The following is a 21,525-nucleotide window of genomic DNA, read 5'->3' on the forward strand; positions in this document are numbered from 1 at the left end:
GGAGCCTGCTTCCCTCTCTCTCTCTCTCTCTCTGCCTGCCTCTCTATCTACTTGTGATCTCTCTCTGTCAAATAAATAAATTTAAAAAATCTTTAAAAAAAAAAAGATTTTATTTATTTATTTGACAGAGAGAGATCACAGTAGGCAGAGAGGCAGGCAGAGAGAGAGGGGGGGAAGCAGGCTCCCCGCTGAGCAGAGAGCCCGATGCGGGGCTCGATCACAGGACCGTGAGACCATGACCTGAGCCGAAGGCAGAGGCTTAACCCACTGAGCCACCCAGGTACCCGCTAGCAGGACTTTTTTTCTTCTTAGTGCAATTGACAAGTCATTTTAGAAATTATTTCAAAATGGAACAGGCTACTGCCAATGGACTAGACACGTGTCTTGACAAACAAGAAGTCGGAAGGTGCAGGGTATGATTTTAAGACTTTATACAAAGTTATAGTAATTAAGAGAGTGCTATTAGATAGACAAAGGGATTGATAGATCATACTAGATAGTCTAGAAATAGACTTTCTCATATACGATCAAGTGCTTCGGTTTAAAGACTTATTTATTTGAGAGAGAACACAGAAGGGAGGGGCAGAGGGAGAGTCCTAAGCAGCCTCCATGCTGAGCGTGGGGCCTATCATGGGCCTCGATCTCATGACTCTGAGATCAGGACCTAAGCCAAAAGCAAGATTCAGGCACTTAACCAACTGTGAATGCCACATACCCCCGATGAACTGACTTTTAGAAGGTATGAGGAGAACTTCTTGTGGAATGAAAACGTCTTTCAAAAAATGGGGCTGGGAGAGCTGGGGACTCAACGGGGGGGGGGGGGCACGTGACACACAAAACCTCATTTGAGGTAGATTCTAGATCTAATGAAAAAAATTCATAAACCTCTCTAAAGAAAAAGGAACAAAGTATCTTGGTACCTTTGGTGCAAAGATTTCTCAGATGGGATCAGAACCTACTAACCATAAAACAGAAAGCTGATAAAATGCACTTTATGGAAATAAAAAACTTCACCTCATCAAAAGGCAGGCTCCATGCCGGGAGAAAATGTGTTTACACACGTGTGCAACAGAAGTCTTCTATCTGACGTACATAATGAAGTCTTTAAAAAGAAACCCCAAGAGACAAACAATGGGCTGAAAATTTGAACAGAGACTCAAAGGAAGGGTACAGACGGTCCACGCTCACCCGAAAGTACTCCGCATCATTCATCACCGGGGAAGTGCGTGGTAAAGCCACAATTAGATGCCACTGTTACCCTGTAGCGCTGCCAAAGTTAAGACTGACCACGTCTGGTGCTGTTAAGAACGTGGAGCAGCAGGAACCTTTCGTAAATCACAGGAGTGTAGCACGGCACAAGCGTCATCCGGCCGTTTCTCGTCAAGTGTGACGTCTGCCTACCCCGTGACCTCGCAGGGCCTTACTCAAGAAAGATAAACATTTGTCTTCACGGAAAGACTCCTGTAAGACATTCCATAACCGCTTTCTTTGTAGTAACCCCAAACTGGAAGCCGCTCCACTTGCTGGTCAGCAGGGGACGGGTAAACGCTGCGGTGCATCTGTGCGGGCGGACATCCCTCCAACAAAGTGAGCCGCTGGGATGCACAGCAACACGGAATAAGCTCAAAATTGTGATGCTGATCGCTGCCTGACCTCATTTATGCCGGTTTCTAGTAGAGCAGGGGAGCAGAAGTCTGGACCGCGGCGGGCTGCAGGCTGAGGGGGAGCAGGTCAGGAACGGACTCGCAGGGTTCGGGTCGCTAACTGTCCCGCTCTCCCTGGGACTTTCCAGATTTTAGCTCAGAAATGCCCTTGCCCTGGGAGAGCCTTCCGTGCTGGGCAAACCCAAGCTCTAGAAGGAAGAACGTCTTTTGAACTGATGAAACCTTACATATCTTTTTTTTTTTTTTTTAAAGATTTTATTTATTTATTTGACAGAGAGAGAGATCACAAGTAGGCAGAGAGGCAGGCAGAGAGAGAGGAGGAAGCAGGCTCCCCGCTGAGCAGAGAGCCCGATGCGGGGCTCGATCCCAGGACCGTGGGATCATGACCTGAGCCGAAGGCAGAGGCTTAACCCACTGAGCCACCCAGGCGTCCCCAAACCTTACATATCTTGATGGAGGTGAAGGTTGCAGGATTGTAGCAAATGTGTACATGTGTATGTAACTGGAGAGAACACCTGTTTTGTTTTGTTTTTCTCTTTATCTGGAGAAGGCTGGGAAGACAGCCCAGGAGATGAAAGTGTCCTAATGGTTGAAGAATGAGTAGGGTTTTACCAGCCATTCCCTGGGAAGAATGGAGGAGCGTTGCTAACTGTTGTTTCTGTTTCCTTGGCCAGATTGTGAGGTCTGTGCAGCCCACAGTCTGATTACCAGTCCTGGTGCCTCAAAGCTTGCGCCTGTGGCCCTGGTAGGGCCACAGGAAACTTAAGGAACGACTGAACGAGCATAGGAAGTCCTTGACTTAATGGTTTGATTTAAGATTTTTCAACCTTGAAATGGTGTGAAAGTGGTCCGAACTCAGTAGCAGTCGTTCTTGGAAGCTGGAATTTGGTTTTCCCCGTCCAGTGATATGCAGGTACTTGCTTGTTATGCTGGGCAGTGGTGGGGAGCTGGGCTCCCAGACAGCCAGTGATTACGAGGGTCAGCACCGGGCAGACTGAGAGCTGTTCTACACACATGCGGCCCTTCTGTTTGTCACTTTCAGCCCAGTATTCAGTAAATACGTAAGACATTATCAAATGGGCACTGTGAGATGTTTCTGCCCAACTGTAGACTAATGTCAGTGTTCTGAACACATACAAGGTAGGCCGGCTCGGCTGTGATGCTTGGTAGAATGCGTTTCGGCTTACCATATTTTCAGTCTGGGATGGGCGTATTGGGGTATAACCGCATCATAACTGAGATCTGAAGATGCAAAATACTGAGACTACACTTATTCAGGTGTCTCTGGTGTAAAAGGCATGACTTTAAAAAAATGATTTAAGCTCTCTTTTCCTTAGAGGCCCATATAATTGCACGGCCTGGAATCTAGCAGAATTACCATGCATTTAACGCAGGCACTCGGTTTTTCAGTTCGTGCCCCTCATTGGATTTGATGCAACACGGTGTGTCGCGAACTCCTCATTTTTTGTCTTGCTCCCAGATGAAGCTTCTACCACTAGCATCCTTTCGTTTTTGAGTCAAGCATCCCCAGCGATGGCTTATTTCAACACACTTGCATTATAAATGAGATCTGGAGAGGGTGGTTCCCCCGGGTCCTCCCAGCGTGTGACATGGCTTCGGGGCCTCTGCAGCACACACAGCTGGGTGACCCCCAGAACCCAGAGCCCGGGCAGAGACTGCGGCTGCTCTTGGCGCGAAGGGAAGCCGAGTAGACATCAGAAGAGAACCGTCACTGGCACAGACCGAGCCTACGCTACTCTCCAGCCGAAATGCACATGGATGGGAAGTCGTCGTGCTCCCTAGGATGGTTTCATTGTCTGCTCCTGTCATGAACATTGATGATTTATGCAGGTTTTCTCACTGGTGGTTTTCAAATGTTAGTGTTTTGGGAGAGAGGGGGAGGGATATTTATTCAGGGTCTGCTGTATTCTAGGGAGTGTCCTGGGTCTGGGGCTCAGTGCCCCATAAATCCCAGAGAGCCCTTTGCGGTGGGCATCCGTGTCAGGAAGTGTGGCCATAGCCTGAGCCGTGTGTCCACAGGGAGGAAATGTGGGGTGCAGTGGGGTCTCTCTGCCGGCCGGCCTCTGGACTGGGAGCACTCGGCTCTTCATTCGGCCCCTTACCCCGCCGTGGCTTTGGAGGTGGCCAGCTCTCCCAGGTCTGCCTCCTGCCCCGACGAGCGCTCCGCGCGGCCCTGCTCACCTCACCGGGCTGAGGGTACAAGCATGTTATGACCTAGAGGACGCAGATGCGTTCTTGACAGCAAAGCACAGTGCGGATGGCAGGTTGGGTTTCATGGCTCTTCCCCATACCACCCCCCCCGAGGGTGTACATAGGTCTCAGCTGACTTCCATTTAGGAGATCAGTTACGTCGAGATTCGCAGAGTTGGCTGGTTGGTTGTCGGGGACCAGACTGAAATGGATAGGGCAGCGCCACTCCTGTCTCCGTGCCCAGCCTTCCTGTTGCCCGAGGAGCAGTTTCTTTCTCGCCTGTTAGATAAATGATCCGATCTCCTACAAGGCTCCTCAGAGCTGTGTGAAAAATACCGTCCTCTGAGCGGGGCGCGGGGTGTAATCATTATTGCGTTATTAATAGAAATCATGCCACTTGACACAGCACAGCACTTATCCGTGGCCACTTAGGACAATTCCGTTTCCCCCATGGGGTAAGACAGCTCAACTCTGGGGAGCATGTGCTCACAGAGCCGTGTTAAAGGCAGTCTTAGTGTTGGGGCGTGTCATGAGGGCTTTCTCACGCTGCCACATTTCTTTATTAGGTTGGTTTTACGTTTAACAAGACTTTAGGGTTTTAACAAGCCCTGGGATTCAGAAGGAAGCGTACCCGTGTCCAATTTCAGATTTTGATGCCGTTGCTTATCTGCACTGTGGTCTTGAGCAAACTGTTTCTGTTGCTGCGGCTTGGAACCGAGATGACACCGACCTCGCAGAGCTGTGAGGTTTAAACATGTCCATCACGTGCTAACGTCGTGCCTGTCCGAGGGCAGAGTCGGCGTCGTTCTTGCCCGTGTGTGCCCCTGCGGGTTCCAGCTCTGTGCCAGGCCCTAGGGCTGAAAGGATGAGTCAGGCCTCTGAACGCACAGCCTTGCTATGGCGGGCCCGATGGGCTTCCTCGGGGTGTCCCTCCTCTCAGCATATCTGAGCGGCAGGTCCGTCAGCCTGTCTCCCACCTGAGGGCCAGCTCCCTGAGGGGGAGCCCTTGTGGGCGCGCCGCTGTCTGGGCAGCGTCTCTGCAGCGCCCTGAGCCGGCCGTCCTCGGCGGGCCGCTCAGTAAACGTCACGGCGCGGCTGGGAACCCGAGGAAAACAGTTGACTTGGCTTCGGGGGTTACGGGAGACGTGGCACGAGTTCCCTGGGGGTGGTGCGGGCAGGACAGTGCCCGACCTCCCCTGTGACAGGGAGTGATGGGTGGGGGGGCGCACACCGAGTGGGGGGGTGGGCCACGGCCCCTGCTGATGGGGGTGTGTTTTAAGCCTGGCTCGGCCCCGCCCACCCAGCACGCCCCAGAGAGCGGCGGCGTCTTTCGCACACGCGTCTTTGTGACCAGTTTCCCCGAGGAGGCAGAACGCTCTCCCTCCTCCTCTCCTGAGACGACAGAAGGTGAAACGGTGTTTGCAGTTCTGTTGGTCTGATTCAATGTCAGGTTTTTGGATTCTTTTTTTTCAACTTATTTTGAAATAGTTATAGATTCACAGGAAGTTGCAAAAAATGTGCAGGGTGATCCTGTGCAGCCCCACCCCTTTCCCAGAAGGACATAAAGTGTGTCTGTGGTTGGGAAATGTAGAAAATAAATACTGAAAAGAAGGGCTTTAAGTGCCAAATTAAGACCCTTTGTAATGTTTAGTGAACGTTCCAAGTTTTTCCCAACGTGCAGGCAATAGCAAGCTATGTGATGTCAACGAGATGTAGTAGGCCTGAGAGGACTGGTCCCCAGATAAAGGGCTCCCGGAGAGAGTGTGGCCTGGGCTTGCGCCGGTGTCCGTGCCCCGGGAGCCTGCTTTGTCTTTAGCAGGGACGGCCCTGCTCCCTCTGGGGAGCTCCTGTCCTTCAGATGCTGCTCTCGGTCGTTGCTTCCCATCTCAGAGCCTCCAGGAGGATGGTAAAGCCCAGGGAGGGGGACTCGCCTTCTTGCCCCGCGGAAGGTGCAGGCCGTGGTCCAGCCAGTGAACCTATGCCGGTCGGCCATGAGATAGGGTGGCCCACCACTGCCTCGGTGATACCCCCTTAGCAGTTCCCCCAAGCTCGGGCTGTGTCCCGCTGTGCTGGGGGACAGGAGTAAGACTCCCTTGCTTCTTGGAGAACCTGTCTGGCTGGGGTTGCCGGCCGCACGCGGCCCCCAGCCTCCAGGTGCATGGCCGTCAGCAGTCAGCACGTCGTCTAGCCCACGCCCACACCGTGGCTTGCTTCCTCTGAAATGGTGAGCACACCTTTCGTTGTCTTTCCAACTTCTAACATGCTGTGCACCTGTAGAGACCAGCAGGTGGGGCCGAGCCCATCACAGGCTGGAGCAGCTGGACGTTTCTTCCCTCTAGATTGGTGCCGGCTGCATGGTGTTGGTGCTCTCTGGGTCCGGGTGCACCACCTCCCAGTGTTGCGTTTCTGCTTACAGGTGTATCTTCAGGGGACTTTTATAGCTTACTGATACGTAGTATTAAACTATTAGTGAAATCGATAGTTTTAAGTGATCCATATTTTATCACAGAGGATTACATCATTACATGTTGCAAGCTGACGTTTGTTTTTTATCAGTATACCTGCTAAAGACAGTTAAAGTTTTCCTATTTAACAAAAAATATACATGAGTATATTTTAAAGGTCTCATTTACAAACTTCAATTAAAAGTGCCTATGTCATGGGGCGCATGGGTGGCTCAGTCAGTTATGTGTCTGCCTTCGGCTCGGGTTGTGATCTTGGGGTCCTGGGATGGAGCTCAGTGTCAGGCTCCCTGCTCGGTGGGGAGTCTGCTTCTCTCTCTCTCCCCCTGCTCGTGAGCTCTCTCTCCCCCTGCTCGTGAGTTCTCTCTCAAGTGAATTTAAAAAAAAATCTTTTTTAAAAAGTGTTTAAAAATCATGTTTGATTTAGGGATTGAACACATGCGTCAAGGTAGATTCCATAAAAGCAACTGTCGGCCAAACTTTCTTTGCAACCTTATGTGTAGAATTCTTGCATTTTGCATTTTTGAAGTTTTCCTGGTTTGTTCAGTCCTTGTAAAGTGAATCTCCACGGTGACGCACGAGGTGACTTCAGGTAGTTATTTGCGAGTACTTTTCTATAAGCAGTCCTCTTCACATTCGGCTTGTCGTCATTCCCAGAAAATGAAAAGCCACGTTGGACGTGCTCATCATTATGCATTGTCTTCATGAGGCGCAGGTGTCTTGACGTGCCCAGCTCACAAACCTGGTGACAGTCACCTGAGGCTCAGTCACACCCTCCCTGGCTCCTGGCTCTTCCCCACGGTGTCTTCTGCGTACAGGCTAGGTGATGGAGCGGACACTGAGTGGAGGGGTCTTTGCAGCCCCTTGGTGTGGTGCCGGTCTGTTGGAGAGGGACCAGTGCTGTGACCGAGCCCTGAGCGCACTTCTCTGATGGCAGTGTCTCCTGGGCATGGGTGTCCTGGCCCTCAGCCTCTCACGCGAGTGCTTTCTATTTGAGCATCTTTACTGAAACGTCATTTACGTCCCATACATCCCCTGCACTCACACTGTACGTTGGTGTTTTTCAGGAGCAGAGTTGTTCAGTCATCACTGCAGCCTAAATCTAGAACTTTCCATCCTCCCAGAAGAAGCCCCATCCCCATTACCAGGCTCCCATCCTCCATCCCAGGCAACAGCAAATCTCTCCTCTGTCTCTGCTTATCTGTTCTCAGTGTTTGGTGTAAGTGGAATCATATGGTCTGTGACTGTCTTCTTCCTCTTAGCCTAATGTTTTCAAGGGTCACCCATAGTGAAGTACCATCCTGCCATTCGTTTTTACGGCTAAATAGTTTTCCGTTATGGGGCTACACTCCATTTTGTCCGTCCATTCATTAGCTGATGGACATTGGGTTGATTCCATTTGGGAACTGATACGAATAATACTGTTTTGATATTTTATGTACCAGTTGGTGTGTGGACATTTTTTCATCTCTCCTGGGAATGCCTAGGGGTAGAGTTATTGGATCACACGTAACCGTATTTCCTCATTAAGGCACTGCTGGGCTGGAGGCCAAGGGGCCGCGCCATTTTGCGCTTGCGCTGGAGGCTCCGGTTTCCACACCGTCCTGCTGACGTTTGTTGTTCGGTGTCTTTGTAATCACAGCCATCCCAAGTTGCTTCTCTTATAGGGAAATTTTTTGAAACAGTATTTAAGAGCTTACTGACTGGAAAGTTAGAAACAGAGATACTTCCTGCCATCCTCAAACTGGGTACGGATTTTTTTTTCTGGAAAGAAGACAGACTGCGAAAATAGGAAGTCTTACAGGATTTTGAGAAAGGACCACACGAATCTGGCCAGCGGTGTGTGTGGCCATGCCTGCATGTTTTAGTTTTGTGGTTTGCTCACTTGACTGCACTCCCTGGGATGACCGAACATTAATGCTGGGAGCCTGGGCGGCCCCACAGGCACTGACCGGATTCTGGAAGTCGAGGAGACAAAGAGCCCCACTTACTTTCTGGTTGAGGCACGACGGGCTTTAGATAGACTCAGACCTTGGCGTGGGAAATTCTTGTGCTCACTTTTAGCTGGGTCAACATGGAATAAATAGCTGGGATTGTGTTGTTGGCAGGGCTCTGCCTTCCCTTTGCTGACACCGCTGAGCTGATAGCAAGCGCCACTTCTCGTGTCTGTGACATCCCACTCTAGTCCTTCGTCCTCCTTGGAGCTTAGCAAGGCACCTTCACCTATTTTTCCATTCACGCCTCCTAATAATTTGATGATAAAGACATTCTTGTCTCCCTTGGGAAAACTGAGGCTCAGAGAAATTCAGTGACTCGCTTAAGATGTTACAGCCACCAAGCTACAAAACTGGTATTCACAACGAATTTTGTCCACGAAAGCTCATCAGACTCATGATGTTAATTTTTAAATTGCATCAATTAGAGAAATTTAAATTGGCATACAATAAAGTTGACTTTCCGATGTACAGTTTTATGAGTTCTTAGTCACTCGTACATTCATGTTTTCACCACAATCAGGATAAAAAACGGTTCTATCGCCACCCCCATGAAGTTTCTTCATCGTGCTGCCCTCTGCAAGCGCAAAATGGTGCGCTTTGTTTGGATTTAGATTTATCTGTATTTCTCTTCTAAAGGATTTAGACAGTTATATGCTCTATTTGAAATTTTTTATCAGCTCTTCAATCTGTTTGAAATTTATTTTTGTTTATGGTGTGAGGTAGGGATTTCATTTCTCTGCGTGTCTGCCTGTGCATGCAGACCAGCAGTGTTTATGGAATCTTCTCGTTAATCAGTGCTGCTCCTTCAGTCCTATATCTCGTTGCCTTGTATTCATGGATCTGTTTCGGGGCTGTTTTCCCACTGACGTTTTTATAAATCACTGCCCCAGCGGTGCCTTCCCTGCCGCAGTTTGATGACAGCTCTTGATGCCTGGTTGGCCAAGTCCCTCCCACACATCGTCCTGACCATTGTTCTGGATGTTCCTGACCCTTTGGTCTTACATATACATTTTAGAATCAGTGTGTCAACTTTGATCAACACCGAAACTCTGTTGGGATTCTATATTGAGTTTCATTGAATTTATAGACATTTCAAAAGAGGCGACTTATTTAAAAATATTGTCTTCCCACCCTGGAGCGTAACGCATTACTGTGTTTATTCTTTGTCTTTAGTACCATTCTATAAAACTTCAGAACTATTCTCCATAAACATTCTGCAGGCATTTTAAAAAAGATTTATTCCTAAATGCACTGCTATTATAAATATTCTTTCTTAAAAATTATTTTGTAACTGTTTCAGTCGATATAGAAGAACGTTGTTCATTCTGTGGATGTGTCTTTACCTGCTGTTCAGCGGCCGTTTGAATGTATTTTTTCTCACTTTACAGAACGACTAAATGTTTTATTTTGTAAACTCACCTCCTCTTTCCCGGCCCGCTCTCGTCACAACGGTGTGATTTCCGTGAAAGTGAGGGTCACTTTTTCTTGTTGCCGTCCATATTCCCAAAGCCTGGAACAGTGCCTGGCACACAGTGGGTACTCAGAGACATTATATTTGTCAGAGGAAGTAACACAGTTCCTAATTCTCAACAGACGAAACAGTCACACACGCTCGATTGACGAGGGTTCACACGCCCCGCTTTCTTTGCCTGGACGCCATTGTCCCCTTCCCCGGCAGCCGGAGCTGTCCTCCTAAGACTTGCTCCCATCTGTTTCCTCTAGGAAGCTTTCCTGGGTTTCCCTATACTTCAGAAGGGCAGAACTAGAACAAAATAAGACAATACAGAAAGAAGCTGGAATTAAAAGTAACTATGCTCAGATGGAGCCTAAAACTTAAGACCATCCAGAGTGACGCAGAGAGATACACAGAGTAAGAACATTGTGGTGGGTACAAAATGCTCCTTTTGGAGGTCAGGAAAGGGAATTAATTTGTGAGCGATGGACAGAAAGCAGAGACCCATTGGTACATCATGAGGCCGGCAGTTAGGAGGAACGGAAACACTGGGTCAGGAGGCCCCCCCACACTCAGTGAGTCAGAAGAAACAGAGGACACGGGAGTGTGATGTTCTGTTGTTCATGCCCGTGCAGTTTTCTAACTGCTACATTCTGCGAGTGCAAACAGTATATACCCGAGTCTTTTCTTCCCTGCTTTTAAAATCACTTCAATTTTCCTCCTCTGATAAATGTCTTACGAATTCCCGTTCCCGATGAAAGATTTTGCTGTGATTAAAGATTTCATGAAGTTATGACAAAGGCAGAATAGATCTTCATTCTTGAAAGCTCATTTTTCTGTGAGCCGAGTGAGGAGGCCTCTTGCACGCAGCTGTCAGAGCTAATGAATATTTTCCAAGTGCTGAACCTCTGGGGGTAACACTCCCACCCAGAGAACTGCGAATCAGCCAGTGTGAGCCAGCTTTTCCGAGGACACGGGACGTGACCCCTCACAGCGGCGCTCCGCAGAGACCGCAGAGCCGCTCTCTTCCCCGCCTCCCTGCACGCGGGTGCTGCGTGCACCCTTCCGACGGTCGGCATTTACAGATGCCCTGCGGCCTCTGAGGGGGTGATGGGTGCGTGTGCGTGGGCACGGCTGTGTGTGTGCCCACGTCCCTGGCTGGGGCACTGCACGCTTCCCCACCTCAGTTCCCTTCTCTGGAAAGAACAGACAGTGAGGTTTGGAATACTTGTTTCCAACTCCGCGGAAAGCACAGGATTTTGAGTTCTGAGTCTGTCCTGTGGGTCATCTTACTGGCGTTGCGGCCACGCGCCGAGCCTCACTCTCCTCACCTGTGCGGGGATCTGGGGACGACGGCCTCGAGGGCATCGAGATGAAATAAAGAGCCGGACGCCCCAGCAAACGGGGCTGTTGGCGCTCTGCCCTCCTTTGCTACCCACGAAGCCTTGAGAAGTAAATTTGAGAATTGAGATGCCCTTGGGAGGGTCATGTTCTGAAGACACAGTAAGCTGAGGGAGAACCAGGGCACAGATCCTTTCTAGAGTCTTTCTTTTCTTCCCTGCGAGGTGGTCCTCCCCTGCTCCAGGATGGCCTCTGTGTCCGTGGCTGACTTCCGTGTCCGCTCCGGCGTGGGTACGGCTGTCGTCAAGATCACACTCACGTGACTCCTTGCCATGTGCCCGCTGGGATACATGGCATTTACCACACCGCTGATGGGAGTCTCACAATGGGGACTAAGGCAGACGATGCGTGTGTGGTTGGGTTTTGTTCCTCACGAGTAGCTGATGAGTCCGGAGGGGCAGAGGTTCTGGGGGGCCGCTTCAGCCACCGGAGGTGCCACAGTGTCCCAGACCCCTCCTGGCCCCACTCAGGTCCTCAGCCTCTGTGCCTCCAAGTGGGTGCTAAGCTGCTTGGCATCTTGGTCATCTCGGGGTAGAGAGGGACTAGGGACCCTGAGGGGTGAGACCTTCTCTTGGGGACAGGTCTTCTTTCTTGGGCTATCCTTACCGGCTAGACCTTTGTTTCAGGGACCTCTCCTGTGGCGGGGGCCCCGGAGCTTGAGTGTGTTAGTGTTTACTTTCTGGACCAGAGAAGTCAATGGAGGGGAGGCGTCAGGAGGGCGGGAGGGAGTAAACCTGCAGCATCTTCACGGCTCCGAAGGGAAGGCTCATGGCAGGTGCGCACACGCACAGCTGGGATCCGGTTCTGCACGTGCCCGTGCCCGGCACCTTGCTCTGCACCTGCGGAGGGGCATACCTGCGGCGGCGGCACACACCTGACTCGGTCACGACTCGGATGCCGGGTTGCTCAGTCAGCTCCGTGCGCCGCATGCCCTCCCCGGCGGTCCTACTTCCGGGTCCGAGCTCTAGTCCTCACAACCACGAGGCTTTGGTCGCCTTCCCAGGGCCACTTGGTTTGTCAAGGCACGCCAGGCTGGGCGCAGGTCCCCAGGACCAGGGAGGCTGTGACGCCCAAACCCACTTTGCAGACTTCTGTTCGTTCAGAGGGAGTGTCTGGGACGCTTTATGCGCCATTTCGTCAGTTGCACCTCTGACGTCCTCGAGCGGTAGCGGGTCTTTTGGGAGGAGAAATCGTCTCCGTTGCTCTCGTTTGGCTTCCGGAAGAGCCTCAGCCCTCTCCTGTCTTCTCTGCAGCTCCCGACAGTGCCACCTGCTCCTGGATGTCTTCAACTCCACGGAGCATGAGCTGACGGTCAGCGCCCGCGGCAACGAGGAGCTCGTCCTGCACGCCGGCGAGTGCCAGCGGTGAGTGTGCCCAGGGGCCCACCTGGGGTGCCGTGCTGACCCTCCCTCTGAGGCCCCAGAGGGAAGTCAGGTTTGTCTCCCTCTCAGGGGACTCCTGGTCATGATCCGGGGTCCCGGAAAGGTTCTGAAGTGGCTTCAACTTGGAGACAAGTGTGAGATCAGGGCGAAGCCGAGTGGTGCCCATCTAAGGAACTGGGCACCTGCTCCAGGCCCCCCTCTCAGGCCCTGAGGCACTTGGGCAAGATGTCACTTTTCACTTCTTAAAGCTGTACCTGGGAAGCATTGGCCTTGACTGTGGGGCCTCTATCGGTATCAGTAGGAAGTCCCCCGAGGAATTCCACAGTCGGGCAGGCAAGGCTTAGGCCTCGGGGAGAGGGGTGGCGCCGCCCAAGCCCAGTCCCCAGAGGGCACAGAGGGGGCTCCACTGGGTCCTGGCGTGGGGTCGGGCCCTGGGCCACGCCTTGTAGGAGCTGAGGTGAAAGTGAGAGCCGTTCAGAGTGAGGCCAGGCCACACGGCGTGCCCTGAAGGCTGCCAGAGTTCTGCTCTGGGGGCCCCTTCCCCGGGCCCCCGCCCCTGTCGGCTGGGCCTCTCCCCAGACCCACTGCCATGTCTCCACCCGCTTGGATATGGGGGGCATGGCCTTCGAGCCAGAATTAGCGTTGGGATATGATGTAGGTGCAATACAATTTTTACTTTTAATTGAGAAATACCTCTCACGTGGAGAAAATACTTCAGAAAGCGGCACACACGTGTCCCAGACATAAACCCTTTCTTCACTTTTATTTGCCCCGGATCTCTCTGTCTCTTCCTCCTGTCTTTCTCCTCCCCTTCTCTGCCTTGTCTGTGTCTTTCTCTTATTTTAAGAAAATAAAACGTTTTAAAAAAATAGGTAACGTTAACAGAGTCAGTGGGGGAAATGTAATTTCACTCCACACTCACCAGAAGGATTGAGGTCAGAGACCCGCCCGTTGCAAGCGCGAGTGCGGGCACAGGGGGGAAGGTTTGGGAACCCACGCGTCTTGGGTAGGTGAGTGTGTGCGGCCGCTTTGAGGAGGGTCTGTGGTTTCTTACAAAACCAAACCTACACCTACTCGGTGCCCAGCAGTTCCAACTCTGGAAATTTATTCAGAAAAAGTTTAAATGTTTGTTCACAAGAAGACCTACACAAGAATGCTCATGGCCAGAAAATAGAGCCCAGATGTCCATGACGGGAGAGCGGGTAAGCAAAGGTGGCATTTTTTCTGCAATTGGAATGATGCTCAGTGACCAAATGTAGCATATCCCTAATGCATCAGTAGGCGTGCTTCAAGCATCCTCATTATTGACCTTTTCTCTTAAATTCTCCTTTCTCCGTGCTCCCAGCTCACCCGTTCTTTATTCCTTCATAACACATTCACGCAGTAAACACTGATCGTTGGAGAACTTGCTCTGTGTGCCTGTGCGGGGCTCCAGGGGTGCCGGGGTGAACAGGGGACCCTCCGCCCCAGGCTGGGAGCTGGGTGTGATGAGGGCAACAAGTGTCTCCCACAGCCGGGCGCCAGCCTGTTGGGGCACCTTGCTGGCCTGCATTGGGACTGGTAAATCAGAAGTCGGCAGTCCTCTCTGGCTCTGATCTGCTGTCCCCGCTAACCGGTGCTGAGTGCTGGGGAACCCAGTGTTTATGGGGCCACAGGGACACACGTCCCTTCCCCTTTCCACATGTCCCTGTGCTTGCCTGGACCAGGTCAGACACATGCTGCCCCGGGGAGGGCATTCAGTGCTCACAGACCGTGCTGCTGGAGGAAGCAGAGGCTGCTGAACCTTACCTGGCCGCCCCGGGAGGCGTCCTTCAGACCCTGGCCACAGACGGCCTTGTTGTGGGCCCAGGCCGTCTGTTCGGGGCCCGAGACCGTCCCGGGGTCCTGAGCTCAGCCATTCTCCTGCCTCTCGCCTTGTGCTGTGAGCAGCCAGCCCCAGCCTCCGGTGGCGCCCACTGCTGAAGACGTCTCTGGCTGCTCCGAAGCGGGTCGAGCTGTGCCCCTCGGTGACTCGTGTCATCCCCCGACCTGCGTGTGCTGTTCCCACGGCCGCTGGGAAACGGGCGACCGACAACGCTTGCTGCTGGTGAGGGCGCGGCGCGCTCTGATGAAAGGCCGTGGTCCTGGGACTCGTGTGGCTTTGTTCTGGCTCTTCCCAGCATCCCAGCACCCCTGGGCCTAGAGGCATTTGATTTCCTTTCAAGGATGGTCCTGATTCCAGGAGATGGACCAGCTCAAGTCCTCTCAGATTATCGGGAAGCCTGCACGGCTCCTCCCCTCTTGGTCAGAAGGGACGACCTCGTTTCACCCGGGACAGGAGCGTGAGCTTCCCAGGGGCAGAAACAGGGAAGGCGGCGTTACCGAGCTGGTGTGTTTGGAAGTGAGGGCACTCGAGTCCTCCTGGTACTTTTGTGGGAGGTTTTATCTGCATTTTATGGGTAAGCCCCCGAGGACGGTCACAGAGTCCCTTGCTAGGCTCCGCATCTGTCTGACTCCTCAGCTCTGCTGGGAGTAGGGACCGAAAGTTAAGAACCGGCTCCGTTCCTCTCCCCCGGCACCGTGTGCGGCCTTCGGCGAGCTGTGACCAGCTCCGTGAAGTCCACTGCCCAGTGTGAAGGCCGGCCGAAGGACAGGCGGAGAAGCACACTGGGTTCTTGGCGTCCATGGTGTGGATGAATTCATTCCGGAGTGTCGGGCCCTGCCAGGAGGGCAGGCGGCGAGCGAAGGTGGGCCTCGGTGCTGGTGCGGGGTAAAGCGGGCGCGCATGCCGAAGGGAACGGAAAGCACGCGGGAAGACACCTGGCCCAGGAGGGCTGGAGGCGGCTGGGAAGGCTTCCTGGAGGAAGGGGTGCTGATGTTGAGCAGGACTGAGTAGGGGTGATCTGGGGCGGGTGTACAAGGGGCGGCTGCGGGTGCGGGGCAGCGTGCCCTCAGGAGCGGCTGAAAGGGTTCTCGACGGAGCGCCGTGCTCCTCGCTTGGCAGCTCACGTGGCAGCTTTGTGCCCTTGGGCCTCTGAGTCAAGAGGTCAGAACTTGCCCAGGGTCATGCGGTGCTCGCCCCGGGAACCCAGGGCCACTTGCCGACCCCTGGGCCTCTCTGCAGGACTGTATGCCCCGGAGTCCAGTTCCAAAGGATGACCAGGAACTGCAGAAAGCTTTTCTGAGGAAAACATCACCTTTCTTAAGAAGATACAGTTGCCTGTGGCAGATTTAGTGGTAAACTCCAATGATAATTACTGTGGGGTTTTTTTGTTGTTGTTTTTGCTTAACTGTCAACCACTAAAATCAAATTTCATGACCTCATTTACATATGCATCTTTTAAATCTCTGGTGATAGACGTTATTCTGTGCCTCGAGCTGCCCCATTTTGTTCCGTCCGTCACACGGGTGCACGGCCCGTGCAGCAGGCCTGGCAGCCGCGCGTCCAAGCGCCCCCTCACCTGGGAGGTCGACGGCTGGTGGTCTGCGAGCCGAGCCGCCCGCTCGTGCGCCCCGAGTGTGGCCGTCACACCCGAGCACGCCGCACCTTGGAGGCTCTGGGGCTTGGCCCTGATGCTGTCCTGCTGGCCGGGCCGGGGGGCCCTCCGGAGCCGCCCACCTCTCACTCCTCTGTGTGGGGCCGCCGCCCACCTGATCGCTGTCGTCATTCCTTCTTAGCAGATGAGGGACTCGGCTCAGAGAGGTGACCCGCGGGGAGCTGGCCAGGGCGCCCTCCTCCTCCAGCGCTTTCGGCTGGGGTCTCACGGAAGTCTTCACGGGCACATGGAGGCAGGGATGGCGATGGCGTGGCGAGGCCCTGCCTGGGTGCCCGTGGCCGCTCAGCTCTTCACCCCGGGAGCAGGGGACGGTGACCTCCTTGCGTCCTGCCTTCCACTGCATTGCACGTTCCTGCATCCCCGTGCCTAGAAGAGCCCAGACTCGGACACCTGGTCCTTCCTCAGCTGCCCAGACCCTCCTCTGTCCCGTTGAGCTGCTTTGCGTGCTCTGAAGAGCTGCGTGAGGCGTCCAGGGAGCCCCTCGTTGGCAGCCCCGAGCTCGAGCTGGGCGCCCCTCCATGTTTATACTCGTGGCCCATCCTCCGCCCAGGGTGCCAGAGCCTGCTCCTGGCATGCGTGAGTCTGTGCCCTTGACCTGGGCCGTCCCTCCCACCGTGATAACGAGTCGGAGGGCTTTGGGGATTTTCTTTTCCAGTCTGGAAGGAGTATGGGAGAGTCCTTCAGAAGCAGCTTCCAGAAGCAAGGAGAAAGCATCCTGACATGTTCTCATCCTTCCAGCTGACCGATGGGGAAACCGAGGCTCAGGTCTGTTTAGCAGGCGCTGGGCAGGGGCGGTGGAGCCGGAGTGTTTGGTCCAGTGTCTAGAGGGGCCGCAGCCACTGCACTCTGCCTGCCTCGTAAGGAGCAGTTCTCAAGTTTCCTAACAGACATGCGCTGGCGCTTGAACCGCCGGGAGCCCCCGACGGTAGGCGGGCAGCAGGAACAAAGCCTGGAGTGCAGCCTGGAGGGCCTGTTGGCGGCAGAGTCAGCGCCTGCGACCAGCAGCTGTGTGCGGACTCCGATGGGGTGGAGAGCCTCTCTGTGAGACAGGGAGAAGAGGACGGGACTGGATCCACACCCCACTCGGCTTTGCTTTCCTCAGAACCCTTCCGCGTGGGGCCTCTTGTGGGCCTTGTTCTGTTTCCTCTCCAGAGTCTCCCTCCTGTGTGGGAGGCGGTCTCCTCCCGCACGCCCCAGGCCGCCTTCATCCCCATCCCCCGCTCTGCCATTCCCCACCCACCTGCCTCGGGTGACCATGTTTGTTCTCTATAAATGAGTCTGTTTCCTGATCTCTCTCTCTCTTCCCTTTGCTCATTTGTTGTTTTTTTTTTCTTTAAAGCCACGTATGAGTGAAATCATATAGAATTTGTCTTTCTGACTTGTTTCACTTAGCATAAAGGCTTCTAGCTCCATCCATGGTGTTGCAAATGGCAGGATTTCCTTCTTTTTTATACCTGAACAATGTCCCATTATGCACACCAGCCTCTGTGGTATATGTATGTACACACACACACACTCCACGTCTTTATCCATTCATCAGTCGATGGACACTCGGAATGCTTCCATAATTTGGCTACTATAGGTAATGCTGCTGTAAACATCTGGTGTGGGGGGGGGGGGGCGTGTATCCCTTGGAATTAGTATTTTTGTATTCATTGGGTAAACACCCAGTAGTGCGATTGCTGGGTCATAGGGTAGCTCTATTTTTAACTTCTTCAGGACCCTCCCCACTGTTTTCCAGAGTGGCTGCACCAGCTTGCATTCCCACCAACAGTGCAGGAGGGCTCCCCTTTCCCACATCCTCGCCAACACCTGTCGTTTCTTACGTTGTTGATTTCAGCCGTTCTACCCCGTGTGAAGGGGGATCTCATTGTGGTTTAGGTTTGTATTTCCCTGATGATGGGTGGTGGTGCGCATCCTTTCATGGGTCTGTTAACTATCTGGATTTCTTGTTCAGAAATGTCTGTTCAAAAAATCCATTTTTAAGTTGGATTATTCATTTTTTTTGGCTGTTGGTTTTATAAGATCTTCATAGGTTTTGGTTACCAGTTCTTTATCTGACATGCCATTTGCAAATATCTTCTCCCTTTCCCTGGGCTGCTTTTTTGTTTTGTTGAATTTTTCCTTTTGCTGTGCAGAAGCTTTTTATCTTGATGAAGTCTGGATAGTTTATTTTTGCTATTTTTTCCCTTGCCTCTGGCGATGTGTCTGGGAAGAAGTCAGTGCAGCCAAGGTCAAAGAGGTTGCTGCCTGTGTTCTCTTCTAGCCTTTTCACTTTTAGGTCCAAGCACTTTTCTTTAAAATGGGGACAGTAACTCCTGTTACGGGTTGTCACAGATACTGACGTTGAGTTGTGCCAAGTACATGGTGCCCCCCGCGACCCACAGTGGGCGCGCCCCAGGTGGCAAGTCCTTACTTTTCAGTACGCTTTGTCACACCCTGGGAATGGTCCCCTGGCTTCGCCACCGTGGCTGGAGCCCGTCTCAGCTGCGTGAAGGGCATGCGCTTCCTTTCTGGGGAGACGACCAGCCCATGGTTTGCTCGGGCACTTAGTTGTTCTTTGGACCTTCATTTCCTGCTTCCCTTGGTGTCTGAAGTGGAGGCGGAGCGTTCTCGTGTGGCGGAGCCCGACGCCACAGAGACGCTTCCACGTGAGGAAGTGCTCCTGAGGCACGAGGTTGTAGCTGGGCGGCTGTGCGTGTGGCGTGCACTGGGGACGTTCTGGTGTAGCGGCCGCAGGAGGCGTCGCCATCCCCAGGGCTGGCGTCCCAGGCAGCAGGTCCGATTGTTAGTTAGAAGCGAGCACTGCGGGCGTGGAACTGACACTCAGCGCTCTAAGGGACGCCCGAGCTCTAGGGTCTGGGGGGAGAAGCATGTTGCTCGTGCTGGTTGGAACGCGGGGCGGAAGGACATCCCGTCCCTCCTTCCCCCATGTTCCATGTCCTGCTTCCTCCCCTCCGAGGCTTGGAGAGCAGAGCGGACGCCTGCAGGACTCACACAACGTGCCTTTGCCCCCGGTCTGCAGCCACAGCTGCCTCGCTCTTCCGCAACATGCTCAACGGTGTGAATTTTCCAGGGCACATCTTCACTCCTGCCAGACCAGAGGGCCCCAGGCTCTGCTGCTGCATATTGTAATTGCGGGGACTTGCCTGTCCTCTCCCCGCCTAACCCCATGTCTCGGTCTGATGGGTTGGCTGCCTCCGGGACACCAGGATCTGGTGTCTCTAACCAGACTCTGGAGACTCTAACACGTGGCCACGTGCAGGAACCATAGGACCAGACAGTGAAACATTTCTAGCAGTTTGTATCTTGGTTGTTCTCGAATATCCCCCCTCCTTGGCCCAGTGTCCAGCAGTTGGTAGGTGCTCAGGGGACGCTTGGTTGTGAGTGGGTCAGCAGTGGGCAGGCTGCGGGGTCGTTGCTAGAGGCTCTGCTCTTGGGGGGTCTGCGGTTTTCATTCTCTGGGCGGCTGGCTCCAGGATGCAGCCTCAGACGCTGAGATCAGGGTAGGCAATGCCTTGAGCACTTGCTTTCAGTGGAGTCAAAAGGGGCCGTGGCCTGTGGTTGCATGTGTGAACCTTGCGTACATTGTCCCTGGCCTGGGGGGGGGTTCGTAGTCCCCCCACATTCTACTTGGGAGCTGTGCTGGGGCGGGCGTTCACTGAGAGGAAAGCATGCCTTTTTCTCACTGGTCTACCCTGGGGGAGTGGGCTTTTGCCACGCGTCCACCTGAGGGGAGGTGTGTTTGTAACATACGGAAGGGCACCCATGCTCCTCTTGGCCCCGGCTGTGTCCGCTAACGTGTGACTCTTCTCCTCGCGTTGATCTGATGGCAGACTTGTTCCTGCGGGGGAACTTGAGCTTCCCTACAGATCCCTTGTGGGTCCTCGAAGTTGGGGGCTCACCCTCACATCCGAGCTGTGCCCTGGGTATTTTAAAAGTAGGTAGAGACGGTGTTGCTATAATGTTTCATCAGAGTCTCTGCAAGTGTCTGGGCATGGGGGTGGGTGACAGTAGGATGTGTGTGCCCCGGGACGTGTTCTCTTATGCCCAAGGTTTTAAAATCTGTAACAGATAACCTCTGGCTTTCATGCACATTGCCATTTGTTCTCCGGCTGGTGCTGTCCTAAGAGCTGAGAACCGGACCTAGTGCTTTGGGCCTGGAGCCCAGGCGCAGGGCAGACGGCCCACCACAGTGTGGGGCTCATGGTGGGAATGTGAGGGCGAGGGGCTCATCCCCTAGCCAGCCGGTGTGGGTGGCTGGGGACAGCTTCTCCATGCAACACCTTCGTGGGAGCCTTGGGCCAAGAAGGAGCTGGCAAGGCAAGGGCAAACTGGGTGGGGGGCTGCTTAGGCAGAGAGAATAGCCTGTGCCAGCCAGGGGGTTGGGGTTGGGGAGAGCACATGCAGTCTCTAGGCTGGACACCATTCTGAGTTGGAGCTGCAGGCCGGAGAAGAGAGGTCAGCGTGAGGCAGGAAGGCACCAGGCCTGTGAGCCGATGCTGGGTTTCTTTCTCGGGGAAAGGGGTGGTCATGAGAGCATTTTAGGTAGGAGAGTTTCTGACTGGTCTCTAGGGAGTGTCCGGAAAGGGGTGACAGCTGGTGAGAGCCTCGGTGCTGGTCAGGGGAGGTCATAGTGCGGGCCACTGGGGCTGCCTTGGTTGCAAGAGGAGAGGCCAGATGCCAGAGACGCTCGGCAGGGAGGAAGAGCTGGCAGGATTTGGGGTGTGGGGGTGAGAAGGAAGGGAAGTTTCTAGTGTGGGCAGCTGGCTGGATGCCCTTCACTGCCCCCGGGAGCGCAGGGCTTGGAGTGGGCTGGGGCAGGGTTCCGCAGCGTGCAGAGGCCACAGCCCTGAGGCTGCCTTCCGGCAGGCCAGCGAGGCCCACTGTAACCTTGGCCGAGGAGCCCCGATCGGGAGTCAAAGGTCCAGCTTCTGATTGCATACCGAGAAGACAGAACGGATAGTGGTGTGACCTGCACGGCCTGTGGGGAACTGGACCATTTTTAGTCTGTTCTCTGTGGTGAGTGAGGGAACAGGTCTTCTTGGGAGAGGCTGGGGGGGCAGGCTCTCTCCCATGTCCTGGGATTCTCCGGAGCCCGTGGGGGATCTGAGGCTGAGGGGGGCTGGCTGTCCCGGCCCCGATCGGGCTTGCTCTCCAGAACGGCCCAGAGAGCCTTTGGGGGCCCGGAGCAGGGGCGTGGACCCCCCGTGGGGCTCCGGGCACATGCTCGCTCCACTGGGCATCGCTGGCCCCTCAGCTTCCTCAGAAGCCTTCCTGCTTGGCCCCACACAGAGCTTGCTGGACCGGGATGAGGTGCGAACGCCCCTGGGCTGGAGTAGGAAGAGGTTTGAGAGGCTCCTCCAGTCTGCCCCGGGCGCGGGCCTGATCGACAGGCCTGAAGCCAGCCCAGGGGCTC

At 53.9% G+C, this 21,525-nt stretch overlaps 1 protein-coding gene across 4 annotated transcripts in view; it reads left to right on the forward strand.

Moving 5' to 3' along the window:
- TRAPPC9 (trafficking protein particle complex subunit 9) overlaps positions 1–21,525 on the forward strand; it is a 500,788-nt gene that overhangs the window by 322,053 nt on the left and 157,210 nt on the right. For all 4 annotated transcript variants that reach the window (XM_046001565.1, XM_046001557.1, XM_046001569.1 and 1 more), the window contains one exon: positions 12,442–12,552. In XM_046001565.1, coding sequence (XP_045857521.1) covers positions 12,442–12,552 — 111 coding nt within the window. The remainder of the gene's footprint in view (positions 1–12,441; positions 12,553–21,525) is intronic.

The sequence above is a fragment of the Meles meles genome, chromosome 1, assembly GCF_922984935.1.
Source record: "Meles meles chromosome 1, mMelMel3.1 paternal haplotype, whole genome shotgun sequence".
Taxonomy (NCBI): Eukaryota; Metazoa; Chordata; class Mammalia; order Carnivora; family Mustelidae; genus Meles; species Meles meles.